This window comes from Sinohyriopsis cumingii, chromosome 1 (assembly GCF_028554795.1).
Source record: "Sinohyriopsis cumingii isolate HCF-2022 chromosome 1, ASM2855479v2, whole genome shotgun sequence".
In the NCBI taxonomy this organism is placed as follows: Eukaryota; Metazoa; Mollusca; class Bivalvia; order Unionida; family Unionidae; genus Sinohyriopsis; species Sinohyriopsis cumingii.
Window position 1 is genome coordinate 64,914,671 of NC_142961.1, and position 16,346 is coordinate 64,931,016.

A 16,346-nucleotide genomic window follows, 5' to 3' on the forward strand; every position below is an offset into this window, starting at 1 on the left:
TGTTCAGAGAACTTTTTTCAGTGGGTTTGTTTACTATGAGCCAGATGTGCAGGTTCAACATTTCTGGGTTTGGATGGAAGACCCGTACTTGTATTTGTTCCTATAGGTGGGGAAAAGGCAGGAATTTCTTTGGAAACTTAACATTAAGGTTAAAGAAGTCACTGATTCATGAATTTCTTCAACATAAGGGGAGATTGCAAGACTAGTCAGCACTCTGAATTCTTCACTTTTTGAAAACTCGTGGAATCACAGAGGTTGGAAAAACAGTTTATGAGGCATGACTGTTCCTGTTCTGGGAAAGGGCATAGACTGCCCAGGCTTTCAGATCTGGGATTGACATCATGAGGTCAGAAGCCTGGCATTCCATCAAGTTCTGAAAAGCTCTACAAGATGTCAACCCCAATGAACACATATGACAAAGACCAGGTGTGTTGTTGGAAAGAACAAGAATAACATTTCCAGACAACATCTCTTGCCATGATCAATAAAGCATTCACTATGGCCTTCATTGCCAGGAGACAGAAGTGCTGTGAAAAATCCTACTACCTCTTACAAGAAGCGTTCAAGATGGACATCCCAGACTGTCATGCTGATTGTGATTTCTGGTGGTTGATCCTGCAGTGGGATATTCACCATAAGCCAAGTGAGGTGTTCAGTTTGTTGAGATGAGACCCAATGTAGTTCGATCTCACAGTGACACAACTCTGTCCATGATTCTCATAATGATGACTCATGGACTGAGATTCGGACTGAAAATATCCTGAAATGGTTTTCCCATGTACAAACCTTCATGGATGAGACTAAAAAGGTACACATCATGAAGTTATTGGCTGTCTCTTAAGTCTCTGCTTGAACAGCAATGAGAAACATTCTTGTTTTCTCCATGAAGAATCTTTGTGTGGGTAGATTCAGAATGCTGCATGCCTGCCAGAACTGCCCATGAATGGTACTGTCAGGATTTAATGTAACATAATATCAGTAAGATTCTCCACCTGAAGCACAAACTCATACAATATAAAAATCACATGCTTTGTAACTTTAAGCCTAATTGGTGGACACCTTAATTGTCATCATTATCACCAATCTTTATTAATGACAATCACATCTGGAAATTAAATAAAACTAGCTAGTATCACAGAGGAAGACAATGACTTCATTCATTCCAGGCATTATGAATTTCAATGGCAGTTAATGACATAATTTAGTCTGGTGTGTGTGTCATTTGGATTTTTAATGTCCCTTGAACAATTCTGCAGTCATACTGCTACGATGTCCACAGTGTGGCAGCTTATAGTGTTGTTGTTATTGTTGTTATAGGGTTTAACGCCATTTTTCAGCACAAGATAGGCTATACATGGCGGCCAGTATTAATGGTGGAGGAAGAACCCAAGAAAACCCCAGAAAGAACCACCGGCCCATGAGAAGCTACCAGCAAGCTTTCTCACATATCCACATTGGCCAAACCCGAGACTCGAACCCACACAGACAGAGGTGAGATGGCATTTCATGTTGAAATAATAAGATTTCATTGTTTCTTTAAAACACAAAAGGAAACTATATAATGAAGATACACACACCATATTTATTCTTTCAGTTATACACTGCATTATTATGAGTCAGAGAGGAATTTGTGATTTACATATTCAATGGATATATCAGAGCAGTTAAACTATGATTTAAACAATCAGAACTTTGTGGAGTATGTGAAGAGGAATATGTGAAGAGGACTATGTGAAGATATTCAAGGATTTGAATACCTAACTAATTTCAACAGATGTGAAACTTTCCTGGACTTCAGTGATTTTCTTCATACACGAGATTACACTGAGTGAAAAACATTTGGATTAATAATTCTGTTAATTTCAGTGGTGTTATGAAGTTAACACATAAGCACTATAAAAACTTCCTTCAGAACAGTTTCCAGATTACTGAGAAATAAATAGTACATTATTAAGATTACATCATGGGAATTCCTACACTGTAAGTTGTTTTTACTTCATTCACTTGGTTTGATTTATTTTTAAATAAAATTATATTTTGGAACTTTGAATGCTTGTTGGTTTTAACTTGTTCTGGTACTTAAGTTTAAGCCCCAAGATGTAACAATACTGACCAAGCTCACAGCAGTAAGCGATGACTGACATGTTATGAAACCAATCTCTCAATACAAGGGAAGATTACTTGTCTTCACAAGCAGACAACATTTTAGCACTTTATTTGAAAAACAAGCCAAAGGATTTGCAAGTAAGTAGATGTACTACTATCATGATCAGATTTCATTTAATCATATTTAATGAAAGAAGGAAATAATGCAATTTAGTATATCAGCCGCAGAAACTTCCCTGAAATGCCAGTCCTAAAGAACCAGTTTAGTTTCTGTACAAATTTTCATACCAAATATTGAGCAAACTGACAAATACTTGTGTTGAAGTAATTTTTAAAATGTATTTTCTGATGTCAACCTACTGCACAAGACAACTATCATAAAGGCATAATTGCTGAAGTAAAAAGATGATATTTTAGTTAAATGCTTGGTGTAAATAAAATATTTCATCATACAGGGAAAAAATACTGTATATATTTGCTTATAAGTTGGGTCCAAATGCAAGCAACACAGACCCTGATCTACCATAACATAATATGCCATCAGATCAGGTCTATGCTGTTTGTTCTACTGATTACTTCTAGCAAACTACATAGACATAGACATGCCGATGCATTATGTGATGGCAGATCTGTGTCTCTGCAGTCTGAAGCTGGACTTGACATGTAAGCAAGTATATACGGTAAGATCCTTATACTGTTGCTTAACTGTTCAAAATCGAAGAAATAAATTGCAAGTGATAAATTCTATCAAAGTGAAAGCGAGTAAGACTGCAAATATCAAAATATAATACTTCTCAGTGCCTATAAACAGAAGAAAAATCTATTACAAGATAATTAGGAGGATCCTTCAAATTCTGTAACATGTATCTGCCGATCATTTTGATAATCTAACACATTATGTAATATCTGGTCTCAGCTAACCTAATCCTACCTTTAAATCCTGAATTATCTAATCCTAATCCTACCTTTAAATCCTGAAGTGCCTAATCCTAATCCTACCTTAAATCTTGAAGTGCCTAATCCTACCTTTAAATTCTGAAGTGTCTAATCCTAATCCTACCTTTAAACCTTGAAGATCCTAATCCTAAGCCTACCTTTAAATACTGAACTACTTTTTCAGGATTGTCATTCACAAACTTTAATCAATTCTCAGTAATAAATAAGATCTGTGGCCTCAAACTCTGATTTCTTGACAGCTGGAATAATTTATAATGTATTAAAACATATTAAGGAGATGTAGAGATATGTACTAGAAAAAAATGCAATATAACACTGGACTAAGGATCTGACTAAATTGTGGTGCACACAAAACAGGTGCTATATAGCCACATTCTTAGGAATTGACAAGCATGAAATGTTGCAATGAATTCTCCTGTATTTGTTGGTTACATTTAAATGATGACATATGGAATGAGAATTCTTGTACCTGAAAGCTATCACACTGCCAGGAGTGAACTTCTTAAATGTAATATTGGAGGTTTCTTTATCCTCTGCAGTATCTACATCGACCATCTTGCTCTCCTGAATAGGGATTCTTGGCTCTAGTTCTAGGAAGTAGTCTGGCAGACCATTAATATATTCTGGGTTCTTCACATATTTGTATGCATCGGTATGGTGCACACTTCCCTCAAACAATATTTCCACAACTTTGCCTGTATCAATAAAAATTTAAAATGTATTAGCTTTAAGCAAAATGTTTAAAACTAAAATATTACCTGATCTAAATAAAATACATTTGCTACTCAAATAACATCCAGGTAACCTCAAGTTCTTCATATCTGATTATGCATGGATAGAATACCTAATAATTGTGTTTCTTTCATACCTTCTGTACTATCACGTACACTGCTCTTTCCAGCTGTTCACACTTAATGAGGATCAATGCACGCATTATAAAAATTAATTGGGCTTAAGACTGTTTAATACAGAAGACAGTCCCAAGGAGATTTTAGTGAAAATGCTAGATCAAGAGATGTCAACCCTACCAACAAGAAAAACAAACCTGAACATAAAAGAATTTTTTATTTTTATCTAACAATTTATTTGAAGCATTTAATCATATTAATTCAGAGTATTTTTTCCTTTAAACAGGCTCATTACAGTCTTCTATCCCACCATTTAATACACCAAGTTCAATCAAGAAACAACAGCAAAGCTATTCCGCCACTGTTTATTCATTGTATATCCTATTACAAAATTCTATGTCTTTTCACTGTGGTATAATACTCATCAGTCATCTTTCGTTTTATGATCTTTCTCAAACTTTTCCAGGTGAATAATCTAATGCAATATTTGACTGGTTGATATTTAATTGCTTTTGTGATACATGTTTTAAGGTATACTTTCACAAATGAATTACAACCAGACATTACAAGTGGTTAAGGTGAGGTTTATCTATTATAAATTTTATTTAGCCATTAAATCAGAATCTGACGCAATGAAATAATCTAGGGTTAAAAATGTGAGTCATTCCAATAAAACTTGAATGGTTAGCATCTCTATAGAGCCACTTCCAGATATTATGTTAAAATATGCAGCCCTTAAAAGACTACTCTCTGCAACAATAATTTTAGTACTAATGCATGCTTGAGAAGAGATATTTTTTAATTTGTAGTCTTACTGTGCAAAATGCCATAAATGTCTCTACTAAATGTGGTTTTGTTATTGTGCCTCAATTATTTTATATACAGATCTATTAATTCTTATGTTCTGAACAATAAAAACGTTACTAAACTGAACTGTACATCAACGGTCAAAATTTAGAGCATAGGCAATTTTTAAAAGAACCATGACTTAGAAAACAAACTGTGGTATCCAGTAGACTATTACTTTATAACTATATGGGCTTTTTGCTTTTTTTAATTAAAAGATTCTAGGTCCATCCTGATTCTATCTCTTACATAGGGCTGTAGTTTCCAAAAATATTCTGGTTGTGTCCTCACTGTAAGTTCAAATTATGAATATTTATACTTGGCAGTAGCAAAGATCCGTTTATCCCACTGAAAAAAATATTTGTATAGACTATACTATTTGAACTCTTTCCTGAGCGATCCAGCTTCTAGAACTTCCATTTACTAGTCAAGGACATCCAGTTTTCAACTTTCGTTGGCAATTTTTCATATTCTTGACTCTCAGTTTGGTATAAATTTTGGCCCTGGACTTTCATTTTCAAAATCCTACTGAAATCAATGTAACATATACAGTAATTTCTCTAAATTACCAGACCATCCATTTGTTCCAACACCATTTTATCATAATTTGAAGTAGTTTCATTCTTTGGGTTATAACACCATTTCTTCCATGCATGATAAACTATACAAGGTGGTCTGTAAATCTGGTGAAGGAAGAACCCCCAAAAACCTTGGGAAGAACATCAGACTAATGTAAAGCTAGCTACTGGTAAGCTTTTGCACATACCCACATTGGTCAAAAAGAGACTCTTACCTATGTGGACTGAGGTGAGATGTTGGTGATATGTAAAGGCAAGTAGCTCATACCACTTGGCCACCAATTTTAAATAGTACTGTAACTACAAATTTCTAGACACCATTCAAATTTTTTTGCAAAACCAAAATTATCCCTATGTCAAGCTTGCACCATGGTAGCTTTGACAAATATGTACTCAAAAGTTTTTGTGAATTGTGTACTGCAATGCTTGAATGGAAATATTTCGATCTGTATAATAAACGTAAAGACAAAAATGAATGAACTGCCAGGTTTTTAAAAAAGATTAAAATTGGTATTTATTATTAATGTCATTTAGTTGGCTGTACGATTCTCATGTTGCCACTGTAGTTATCTTACATATTTGCCTTTAAGTCAACATTTTTGCTTCACTAAAACTGAGATTCATGCAGAGTTGGAGTGATCTATTAAGCAGGTAATACAAAAAATTTGATGAATCTAGGGGTAACGTTGGAATGTTTGCAGTAGGTACAAAATAGTAAATTCAAACAAGTTTACATTCTCATGCCAATATTCCCATCCAGAAATGCCTAAATGGTATGGAATGTCTTTATCCATTTTAATTATGGTATTCATAAATATTATACAAATCAACATTTTCATGCCAATATTCCCATACAGAAATGCCTAAATGGTATGGAATATCATTATCCATTTTAGTTATTGTATTCATTAATATTATACAAATCAACATTTTCATGCCAATATTCCCATCCAGAAATGCCTAAATGATATGGAATGTCATTATCCATTTTAATTATTGTATTCATTATTATTATACAAATCAACATTTATTTGGATTTTATTAACTTTATAATATTAATATTAGTCACAAAAAAGTGAAGTGTCATCAATGTTGTTTACAGTGTGGGTCAAACTACTACTTCCAATTTCATGCAAGTCTGAATAACCCATATTTGTATTTTATTTTGTGTTTACTGTATAAGGACTGTTTGTGTTTGATTAAACAAGTTTTTATTTGATTTTACAAATCAGAACTGATTCCCAAGTGATATTTCCTAAGTTAACCGCCAGTACACATAAGATGACAAGTCTTTAGCATGATGAGGCAGCACCCACTTTGTTTTCCCAATTGACAATTCCTTTGATTAAGATTTGAATGTCATACATCTTCAGTGCCTAAGTATAGTCCTATATTCAGTTAACTCTGGGTGCTTCTTCTGGGCAATTTAACAGCTCCCAATGTATGTCTGACCTTAATCCCTTTGCTTCCAAAAAGCAGCACTCACTTTGTTTTTCCACTTGTCAATCTTTTGATCACAATGCAAAATTGATACTTGTTCAGTGCTAAGTAGAATCTTGTATTCAATCATCTGTCGGTGCTTATTTTAACTCCCTGTTATCATGCCACACAACTGACATGTGTTCAGTTGTAGCAATCTTTTAATGAGAGTACAAAGACTGTATGATCAAATTAAATGTTACTGACTTTACAGAGAAACATACAAAACTGATGAATGTTATTTTGGTTTGTTTATTTTGCCAAGTGCAAGTCTGATTCATTGATGACAAGTCATCCCATACAAACAGATTTGATTTTCAGAATATCTGGACTTATGGATGGGTCAAAGTGAAGTTAGCTTTTTATAGCCCTGATATGTGTGTGTGTGAGTGTTGTGGGGTCAATTTAGAGTTGAGTATATACAGTACATCAACACAAAAAGATGAAAAATATATTTCATGTACAATGATACTTTTGCCCAGAAATTTCAGTGATGATAGAAACATGATAGACAAAGCTGACATTTCATTCTCTTCCTGACTGTACAACAAGCATGTAAATGATCTACAAAAACGATTACACACCCTGTATTGTGATGGGCCTGATATATCCAGTCTCTTTGGGACTGACTGGCTTGGAGAAAGCTGTTCTAGCAACCAGCACCACTGACTCATGTGTCTGAGGATTGTGTCGGGTGACCGATACAACATTTCCATCCAACTGGTCTACATACACCTGAAAAAACAGATATATCATTGCAACATTTCTAATTCACTGCTTATTAAAAATTGCAGAAAGTTTGATCAGAATCAGAACTCTCAAAGAGATGATGCCACAGGGTGATCTATAAGGTAAAGGTGATGAAATATGGTCCACTGGGCTAGTCATATAACTGAATATCTGTTAATTAAATATCACTACAACACAATGACTTGAACATGATCTACACAGCGTAACCTCATTTAGAATATATCACTGCCATAAAGCTGTTTTTACCTCTGGGTCATCTAAACCACAGTCCATTATCTCAGTGCATTTGTAAAAACACTTTGACTGGATCTTAAATTCCTAATCACATATTGAAATCCATTAAAAAATAAGAGATAAAAAACAGAAAGTATGGCATCTAAGATGTGTTTCATTATGATGTTATCATTATACTGTGAAGTCATCCCTGTGTCTCACCTCTCCAAGTAGAATTCCTTACTTTTTCTTTCTACAGAAAAAACTGAAGTAAAGATCATACTGAATTTATTTCAATGTCTCAACTGTTGAAAGTATGAGACATATGAACTTCAATGAAGCTTCACACAGAGACTTTATCCATCAATTTTCTTTTCATATAAAAAAATTCACAAGGTCTGCTTTTATGCAAATTACATTGTGAGTGAAAGTGTGTACTGAATTACTTCCCTTTTCATACACAGTAAAGTAGCTGTGGAGTGAGATTCAGCAAGTTTATGAGTAAGCGTAGAAGTTTTATTCCCACCAAACCAACTTATACTAAAATACAGTTGTAAAAAAGCAATAATGTTTATCAAACTAATAAACAAAAACATCAATTATGTGAACATATCCACAATTTTCTGCCAAGTTTGGTCAAATTCTTGTCAGTGGTTTTGTTGAAGCTGTGTAAAGGTTTTCTAACAGTGGCCATATTTGTTGGTAGAAGCACAACTTGCACAAATTTAAAAGGTATTCCTGCATTGATGCGATATATCAACTTTGATCAAATTTTGTTCAATGGTTCTGAGAAGAAGCTGTTAAAAGTTTGCCAGCTTTTTTTTTAAACAGTGGTCATTAACTGATGACATCTGCAGAACTGTATAATGCTGAAAGGTCTTCATGTCAGGATACTTTCTGTCAAGTTGGGTCACATTTTCTTCTGCCATTTGGGAAAAGCTGTTTAAAGGGGTTTCTGTTTTAGTAATTGTGGCCATATTTGATGGCAAATTTCTCTTTTTTTAAAAAAATTTGAAAGGTCTTTATGTCAGGATGCTTTTTGCCAAATTTGAGCAAATTATATTCAGCGGATTTGGAAAAGACATTTACAGGTTTTTCTACTTTTCATAATGGTGGCCTTACTTGTTGACGGACAGGCATTATTTGTACACACTAAATGGCCTTTATGCCAGGATGCCCCGTGCCAAACTTGGTTTAAACTAGTTACAAGGCTTTTGAGCAGAAGTCAAATATAGTATCTGTTGATAGACTCACAGGTTTGTCTAAATTTGGTAATGGTGACCAGATTTGATGGTAGACTGGTAGCATTTATACAAACTTGAAAGGTTTATAATAAGGAATTTACATCCTAGTGAATTCTTTGATTAACATTCTAACCATATTATCTGACATGCTTTGTATTGTCCCTCATTGATAACTTTAAAAATATATAGTCATGGGCTCAATCAGACCATCTGGAAAAATATAGCAGAAGCCCTGATAATGATCAAGATATTTTGCAATCATAATTTAATGCGTCCATAGTAATCAGTGAAGATGAAAGTTTGAACGATCTTAAAACATAAAAATCTAAAACAGAAAGTGTCATTTCTTATACTGCACTGCTAGATTTCTCATGCTTATCATATTTACTCATGTATCATTTAACACCCAGATTTTTGTTGATGCATAATTTGTTTGAAATCAGTGACAGAATAAACAGCAGAATCCAATATGTTGTTACAATATGTGACAACAGATCTGGATACATGCTATTACATGTTAAACACATAAATATAATGTCCAACAAGAGTACCACAAATAGTACATTACAGTAGTCCCCCTCTTGAACAGCCCCCCTGACCAGTGGCTACCCGCTCCTTACGGCCAGAATCCGTTGGCACCGACGAGTTTGTGTTCAAAAGTACCCCTCGCAAAAGGCCACCCGGCTAACACGACCAGCATATTAGTGCAAAATTATAAAATTTACCCCTCACAAGCGGCCGCATTTTATTTGAATATGTATCCAGAACCAGTGTTGTATTCATAACGTGTGTTAAGTAATCCAATTTCTGTTTCCCGATGTCAGGTTTTCGTTACTGAAAGAAGTGTTGAGTAAAGTACATTTACCACTAAGGTTAATATTATATCATTTACACCTCACGAGAAGCCAAATTTATTCCATAAAAACCGAGAAAGACTCAAATTTTAATCCATACAAAAGGGTACGTACATGTAATCCAATTAGCCTTACTGCTGTGTTATCATAAGATGTCCGGTTTAGTCACTCTGATAATTGTTAAGATTACAATTATCGAATAGTAGTAACAGCTGAGAAGTGGCAGTATCGATGTACAATACCCAAGTCAGCAGGAAAATGGTTCAATAGCTTTTATGGCTTCCCTTAGTAAGATGTTGAGCTTGTTCACTTTGGTAATCAGTGGCTATTACTACTGACAATAATTGTCAAAATTACGAATCCTAGCAGCCGTGAGGTCAAATCTGCATGATGTTAATGGTACATATCGAAGCCGTTTTGGCTTCTCTCACTTAGTTTCAAGAAATGTATAAAAACAATAGGGTACCAGACTGCGACTAACAAATCATGTGACAAGATCACTTCCTTTAAAAACACACGGCAATTTGTTTAGATGCATACAAAATTGTTTTATCAGTATTGTAGTTGACAACATGAGTAACTTAATGCAAAAAGATCAACATGTCATCGAGGAAAATAAAAACTCTCAGTTTAGAGGAGAACGTGAAAGTAATTCAACTGACAGGGGGTGGGTCGTCGAGGATCCTTGCAGAAAAATAACGTCGGGAAGACTCAGATAAACAATATCATGAAAGATAATGAAACAATTCTGCTTAAGTGGAAAGGTGAAATGGCCAGAGAAAGGAAAATTGTTTGAGCCAGGAGACGTTTGTCTCCTGATTTGAAAGACAAGAAGAAGCAAAAATTTTGTCAGCTGAATTGGGATATGACGACTTTACCGCAAGTAACGGATGGTTGCACAGATTTCAAGTGTGACACAATATCAAGTGTTCTGTCATTAGCGGCGAATCAGCTGAAGTTAATAATGAAGTTGTCAAAGATTGGAACAAAAGACTAAAGGATATATGCAGGGGATATGACAGCAAGGATATTTTTAATGTGACAAGACTGATTTGTTTTTTAGACTGTTACCAACAAAGTGACAGATGATGTGATCTGTAGCGTAATTATAAAGACAGTTTTAAAACTATATCAATGGTTATTCATAGCATTCTTTTGCAAATGATGACAAAGTTTGTTTTACATTTATTTCACATCATGCATATGATTTTTTAATTAAAATATTAAATATTTAAAATTAAATGTACTTGTGACTTTTTTCATTTGTATTTACTATTTGCATTTGTCATCACCCTCTAGAAAGGCCACCCGCATTATAAGGCCACTTCCCTGCTGCATTAGGGGTGGCCTTATAAGAGGGGGACTACTGTATATACACCGATATTTAAAAGTCCTATGTTCGCAGTAATAAGGCAAATATGTCTCTGAAGATTATTGATCAACAAGTCTCAGTGACCCTGGCCATTAGTCAAGGTAAATGGTGTTGAACTACATTTACTGTGTAACAAGAGTCCCTTGAAATATTTTCAGAAATTCAAGATAGAACTGTTTCATTTTTTTTAAATAACTGCAGCTTGTTGAAACAATCCATGATATTCCTAAGTGTCAAGACTGACAAATAAGCTACTGCTGCAGTGATATTGGATGGAAGATCAGTACCATTTTGATTCAGGATAAACTATATGCCATTAGAAAACTTTGGTGAAAAGCCCATGTTGATATGGCCATCCTTTTGGATTAGTGACAACACTATCAATACACTGACTGTGGCTGCTATATTCAAAGACACGTAACTACCATTTTCCTTAAGGAAAAACCAGATAAGTAATTAGTCTTCTGACAAAACCCCACGTCGATACGATTTTCCATTTAGGAGTAGCAATAACAAAATATTCAAGATGACTGTCATCATAACTATACTGGATGCCAGGTCATCACCAATTTCATTTAGCACCAAGGAGACATAAGTCTTCAAGTGGAAATTCCATACTGATAAGACTTTCTGAGTTGTAGGAGCAGCAGCAAGTCTTTCTAGATATCAGACTGGCGCATATTATTTTAAGACAAATTAGAAATCATAAGTCTTCATATTACTATGATCTGTTTATGTTTCTAAATAAGGCAACAATGTCCTTATATGGCACACAAAAAACAGGATGAAAACAGAAATTATCAGTTGAGCTAATATGGCAGATGATTCAAAAGAAAAAATAGAAAGAAAAAATATATTATAAAAAAGGTAAATTATATTTTACAGGTATTCTTACAATGATACGAGGGGCCCCCGAGTGGCCGAGTGGTCTAAAGTGCTCTCCATTACGGATCACTTCCATCTAACCTCTTTCTGCGTGGGTTCAAGTCTTGGATTCAGCAACGTGGGTATGTGAGAAAGGTTGCCAGTAGCTTCTCGTGGGTCGGTGGTTTTTTTGGGGGGGTTTCCTGGGTTCTTCCTCCAACATTAATACTGGCTGCCATATATAGCCTATTGTGTGCTGAAAAATGGCATTAAACCCGACAACAACAACAATGATACGAAGCAATTCTTGTATTAAATAAGAGGAATACGTAATTTCTTTTCATATGTGCGAGGAACATGTTCAATTTTTCTTTTAGTAGGTTGAAAAAATGCTTAGTCTGAATCACACCCGGCTGCTCCATTGATACACATAGGCACATGTTAGTACCCCATCCACAAAGCAGGGGTACTAATATTGATACTAAGGTAGACTCCACAAGTTCTGCTCATCTGCTGTGTGCCCCAACAGTTGTCATGAATAGGAAATATGTATAAGGCTTATGACAGACCTCTCAATTTAATGCTTTAGAGTAAGGACTGAGCCTTGCATCACTGCTTCTCTTGAAGCATCAATTATCGAAAGAAACCAGATGACCAATCTTTTATTCCACTTCATAGTAACCTATTCTTATTATGAAGCCCAGTTAAGTCATTAGGACCACGGAACCGTCTGATCTTAACTGGGGATAGCGTGGGTCCACTGAAAGGGCATAGTTCTGGTCCATTGAAAGGCTATGCAACTTACTCACCTTACATGCCAAATCTACCTCTCTGCCATAATGCCTGAAAATGTTGAGATTATGGAGTGGTATCCTGTTATAGTAATGCGGGGTATCCTTTTTGTACTCAAAATGTCAGAAAAATGTTGGCCAATTGTAGAATTTAGGCACTCAAAGGGACAAAGGTAAATACTTTGCGATGGTAAGGGGAGGTAATGTGTAAGAGATTCTTCTCTTTCTTCAACATGGTATACAGCAGTATAAACTTCTGTCTTTCCAGGAGGGCTGGATTCAAGAGGTAGTGCAGTTTATTTCCTGATGTTGCTGTATTCTGGGAATGCATCTGATAGAGAAAATCGGTGAGTCCTATGATCACTGCTGAGAAATCTGAAATCTGAAAGATTCAAATTAACAAGGTCAGCACCATTTGGTAAACAAGGTGAGCCAGTGGAGCCTGGATAGGTCAAAATTGGCTAACAGGTCAGAAATATCCTTACTGTATGTTGTTGTTGTTGTTGTGGGGTTTAATGCCATTTTTGAGCAGATGATAGGCTATGCATGTCAGACATTATTAATGGAGGAAGAACCTGGGAAAACCCCCTGAAGAACCACCGACCCATGAGAAGCTACTGGCAAGCTTTCTCACATACCCACATTGGCTGAATCCTCGACTCGAACCCACGCAGACAGAGGTGAGGTGGCAGTGATCCGTAATGGAGAGTGTTTTAGACCACTCAGCCCCCCCCTTATTGTATGATGTATCACCCTATTATAATGTCTGAAATCATGGCATGGTATCCTCTGATTGTAAAACGAATTAGGTTTTTGTTCTCAAAGAGAAAGAGGTAAATTGCCAATTGGAATATAAAGGCTAAGAGTGGTGTGATGGTGTTAACGTGACACTTTCCCTCCTTAGTGCAGGATGATCTAGCTGCTAATATCCTCTACACATGTGAACCACTGAACTTCTTTTTAGGAAAGGTATCCCTGACAAGAACCAAGCTTGTCATTCTGGGAGGGCTGGATTTGGAGGTAGCAGAGGTTATTTCCTAATATCAATTCGATCAGGTTATCTATTTGATGGAAAAACTTTACAGAGGAGTAAATCAAACTAATCAAGATAAATACAGATAGGTCACCATTAGTTATTCCACCTCAAAGTCAAAGCCTCAGAATTTTTTTTATATGCAAAGCAAGGGATTTTTAACCGTCAAAGACTAGGCTATAGCATGCATAAAGGTTATAATGATCTGAAAATGAAACTTTTCCTCGATGATGCAATCACAAGATTTTAGAATAAATTGACAAAAATAAGAAGGCAATGCCTGCATGCTGAGCCCACAATAAAAGCAATCTAAGATCTTTAACCAAAGCCATTACTCGCTAGTGATGCTGTTCCCACAGCCAGAAAAGTGATTGGTATGTCTCACTTCCCCCTAACACAGGTTTGACAACAATGATAGATATCACTGACCTGACTGAATCCATTTCGTCCTAGTTCATAGTGAAGTGTATTAAGAAGAGTCTTTCCTCTGGTAATACCGAAGGTCGCATTAATGTAAGGTGCATCTGGCATGTCCCAGTCTGCCCACGATGTGTATTTCCTATTCTCATCCACTACATGAATCTGCAAGGAAAATATGAACAGCTAGCTATATATGTATTTCTTGTTTAAGAGTATTTCAATGCTAAGTTAAATTATAGATTTTATACCAGCGCTCCAAAAATCACTCCTGTCCTATAATACTGAATACATGGTTGTTGAAGATACAAAATCCAAATATTGTTACCTCATTTCAAACACCAGAAAACAGAAATCTATACATCAATTTTTGCAAATAACAAGTGAGGCAAAAATATTTATTACTTTCTGATCCACATTAAATCATACCACAAACAGTATGGAACCCACAAAATGTAGACTTAAATTACAAACCGAAAATCAGATGTTCCCCCATTCATGTCAACAGTCTGAGTAAATGTTTATTCTGAAATGTTCTATCTATCTATCCCTCCATCTTCTCTTCTATTTCATAAGTAAATATGTAAAAGAAGTTTTTATTGAGAACCGTCTCTATTCCTTTTTGATGGATGATAGAGACAAATAAATGCTTGGCAACTTAAAAATGAAGGGGATTTAAAGCAAGCAAGCTCTAAACAGTCTGAGTGTCTAAAAATGCTTTTATGGCAATGATATATATAAATTTTTTTGACACAAGACAGAGACAAGCAAGTGCATTGATTATTCATGATTTTTCCCACATGCTGATTCTGTCTTCCATCTGCAAAAAATTGATTAGTAGACAGACAAATGCAGAGCAGAAAATATGAAGTTAGAGCTCATTTTTTAAAAAATTACAAAATGGGTTCAGTGATGTCCATGATGTACAAGACATAGTGAGTACAACATCAAAAGTCATTGAATAAGGCTTCCATGTTTCACATGAAATTAACACAAAATTTATGATTCAATTATCGCATTGAAATCTAACACGACAGTTACATTTGCATGCTCTGCCGTCTCCTGTTTTTCATTTCTATTCAATATCTTCAAAGAGGTTAAATGGATTTGGCATCAAATCTGGTACAGAAATTGGCGTAGTTTTGTCTGGCAAATTCTGCTTTGACATTTCACTCTCAATTTAAGAGGTTCAAATAGAATCTATTTTGTTTTGTAATCATTATGGTGATGCTATTTAATGCAAATGCAAGTAAATTCCTAATTGTAAAGTTAAAAGTTGTAAAGAAAGATTAATTACCTGAATGGTAAAATTATTACACAAACTGCTTTAAACCTATGTAAATAAAGGTTTGATTACTTGAGCAAGTATATACACATAATAATAGCAACTCATCCAAAATAGCTAGTTTCTCAGAGTTCACATTTCAATGACACCTCAAGCATCCTTCTGTGTTTTTGAGAGAGCTCAGTTAAATTGTGAAAACTTATATGAAATTCATACTAACAGAAGAATTTGCTCCATAACTGGCCCTACAAAAAATTTATATTTCAAACTAGGAAACTGCATTACTTACATGTTGTGGAACAAGCTGATCATATCCACGGTTACTTCCTGAAGCACAACAGGCCATAGAAATTAGTGCCGAGCTGGCAAAGCAGTCATATGCAGATCTTTTCTACAAAATATATAGAAAATCAAAATAAAGGATAATTGTCAGAGCAAGATACTGATGGAATATAACCAGTAAAACCCTTAAATTGTTTTAACTAATATTTTTTTAATTTAGTAAACTTGGAATGTAAAAAATAAAATGGTCTAGAACAGCAAGCAATAAAATTCTTGAGATACTAATGGTTTGGAGGACTGAAATAATACTTATTTACAAAAGTCAAGCTGGAACATAATGACTAAAGAAATATTGCTATTAATAGTTCTCTTTCCATACCATGCTGAAAATTCTTTGAATATTTTCTACATTTTCTTTATTTTTTAT

At 34.9% G+C, this 16,346-nt stretch overlaps 1 protein-coding gene across 6 annotated transcripts in view; it reads right to left on the reverse strand.

Moving 5' to 3' along the window:
- Positions 1-16,346, reverse strand: part of LOC149807012 (glycogen debranching enzyme-like) — a 145,127-nt gene that overhangs the window by 47,353 nt on the left and 81,428 nt on the right. For all 6 annotated transcript variants that reach the window (XM_089960664.1, XM_089960649.1, XM_089960657.1 and 3 more), the window contains 4 exons: positions 15,927-16,028; positions 14,365-14,517; positions 7,399-7,549; positions 3,533-3,758 (listed from right to left, as the gene is read on the reverse strand). In XM_089960664.1, coding sequence (XP_089816790.1) covers positions 3,533-3,758; positions 7,399-7,549; positions 14,365-14,517; positions 15,927-16,028 — 632 coding nt within the window. The remainder of the gene's footprint in view (positions 1-3,532; positions 3,759-7,398; positions 7,550-14,364; positions 14,518-15,926; positions 16,029-16,346) is intronic.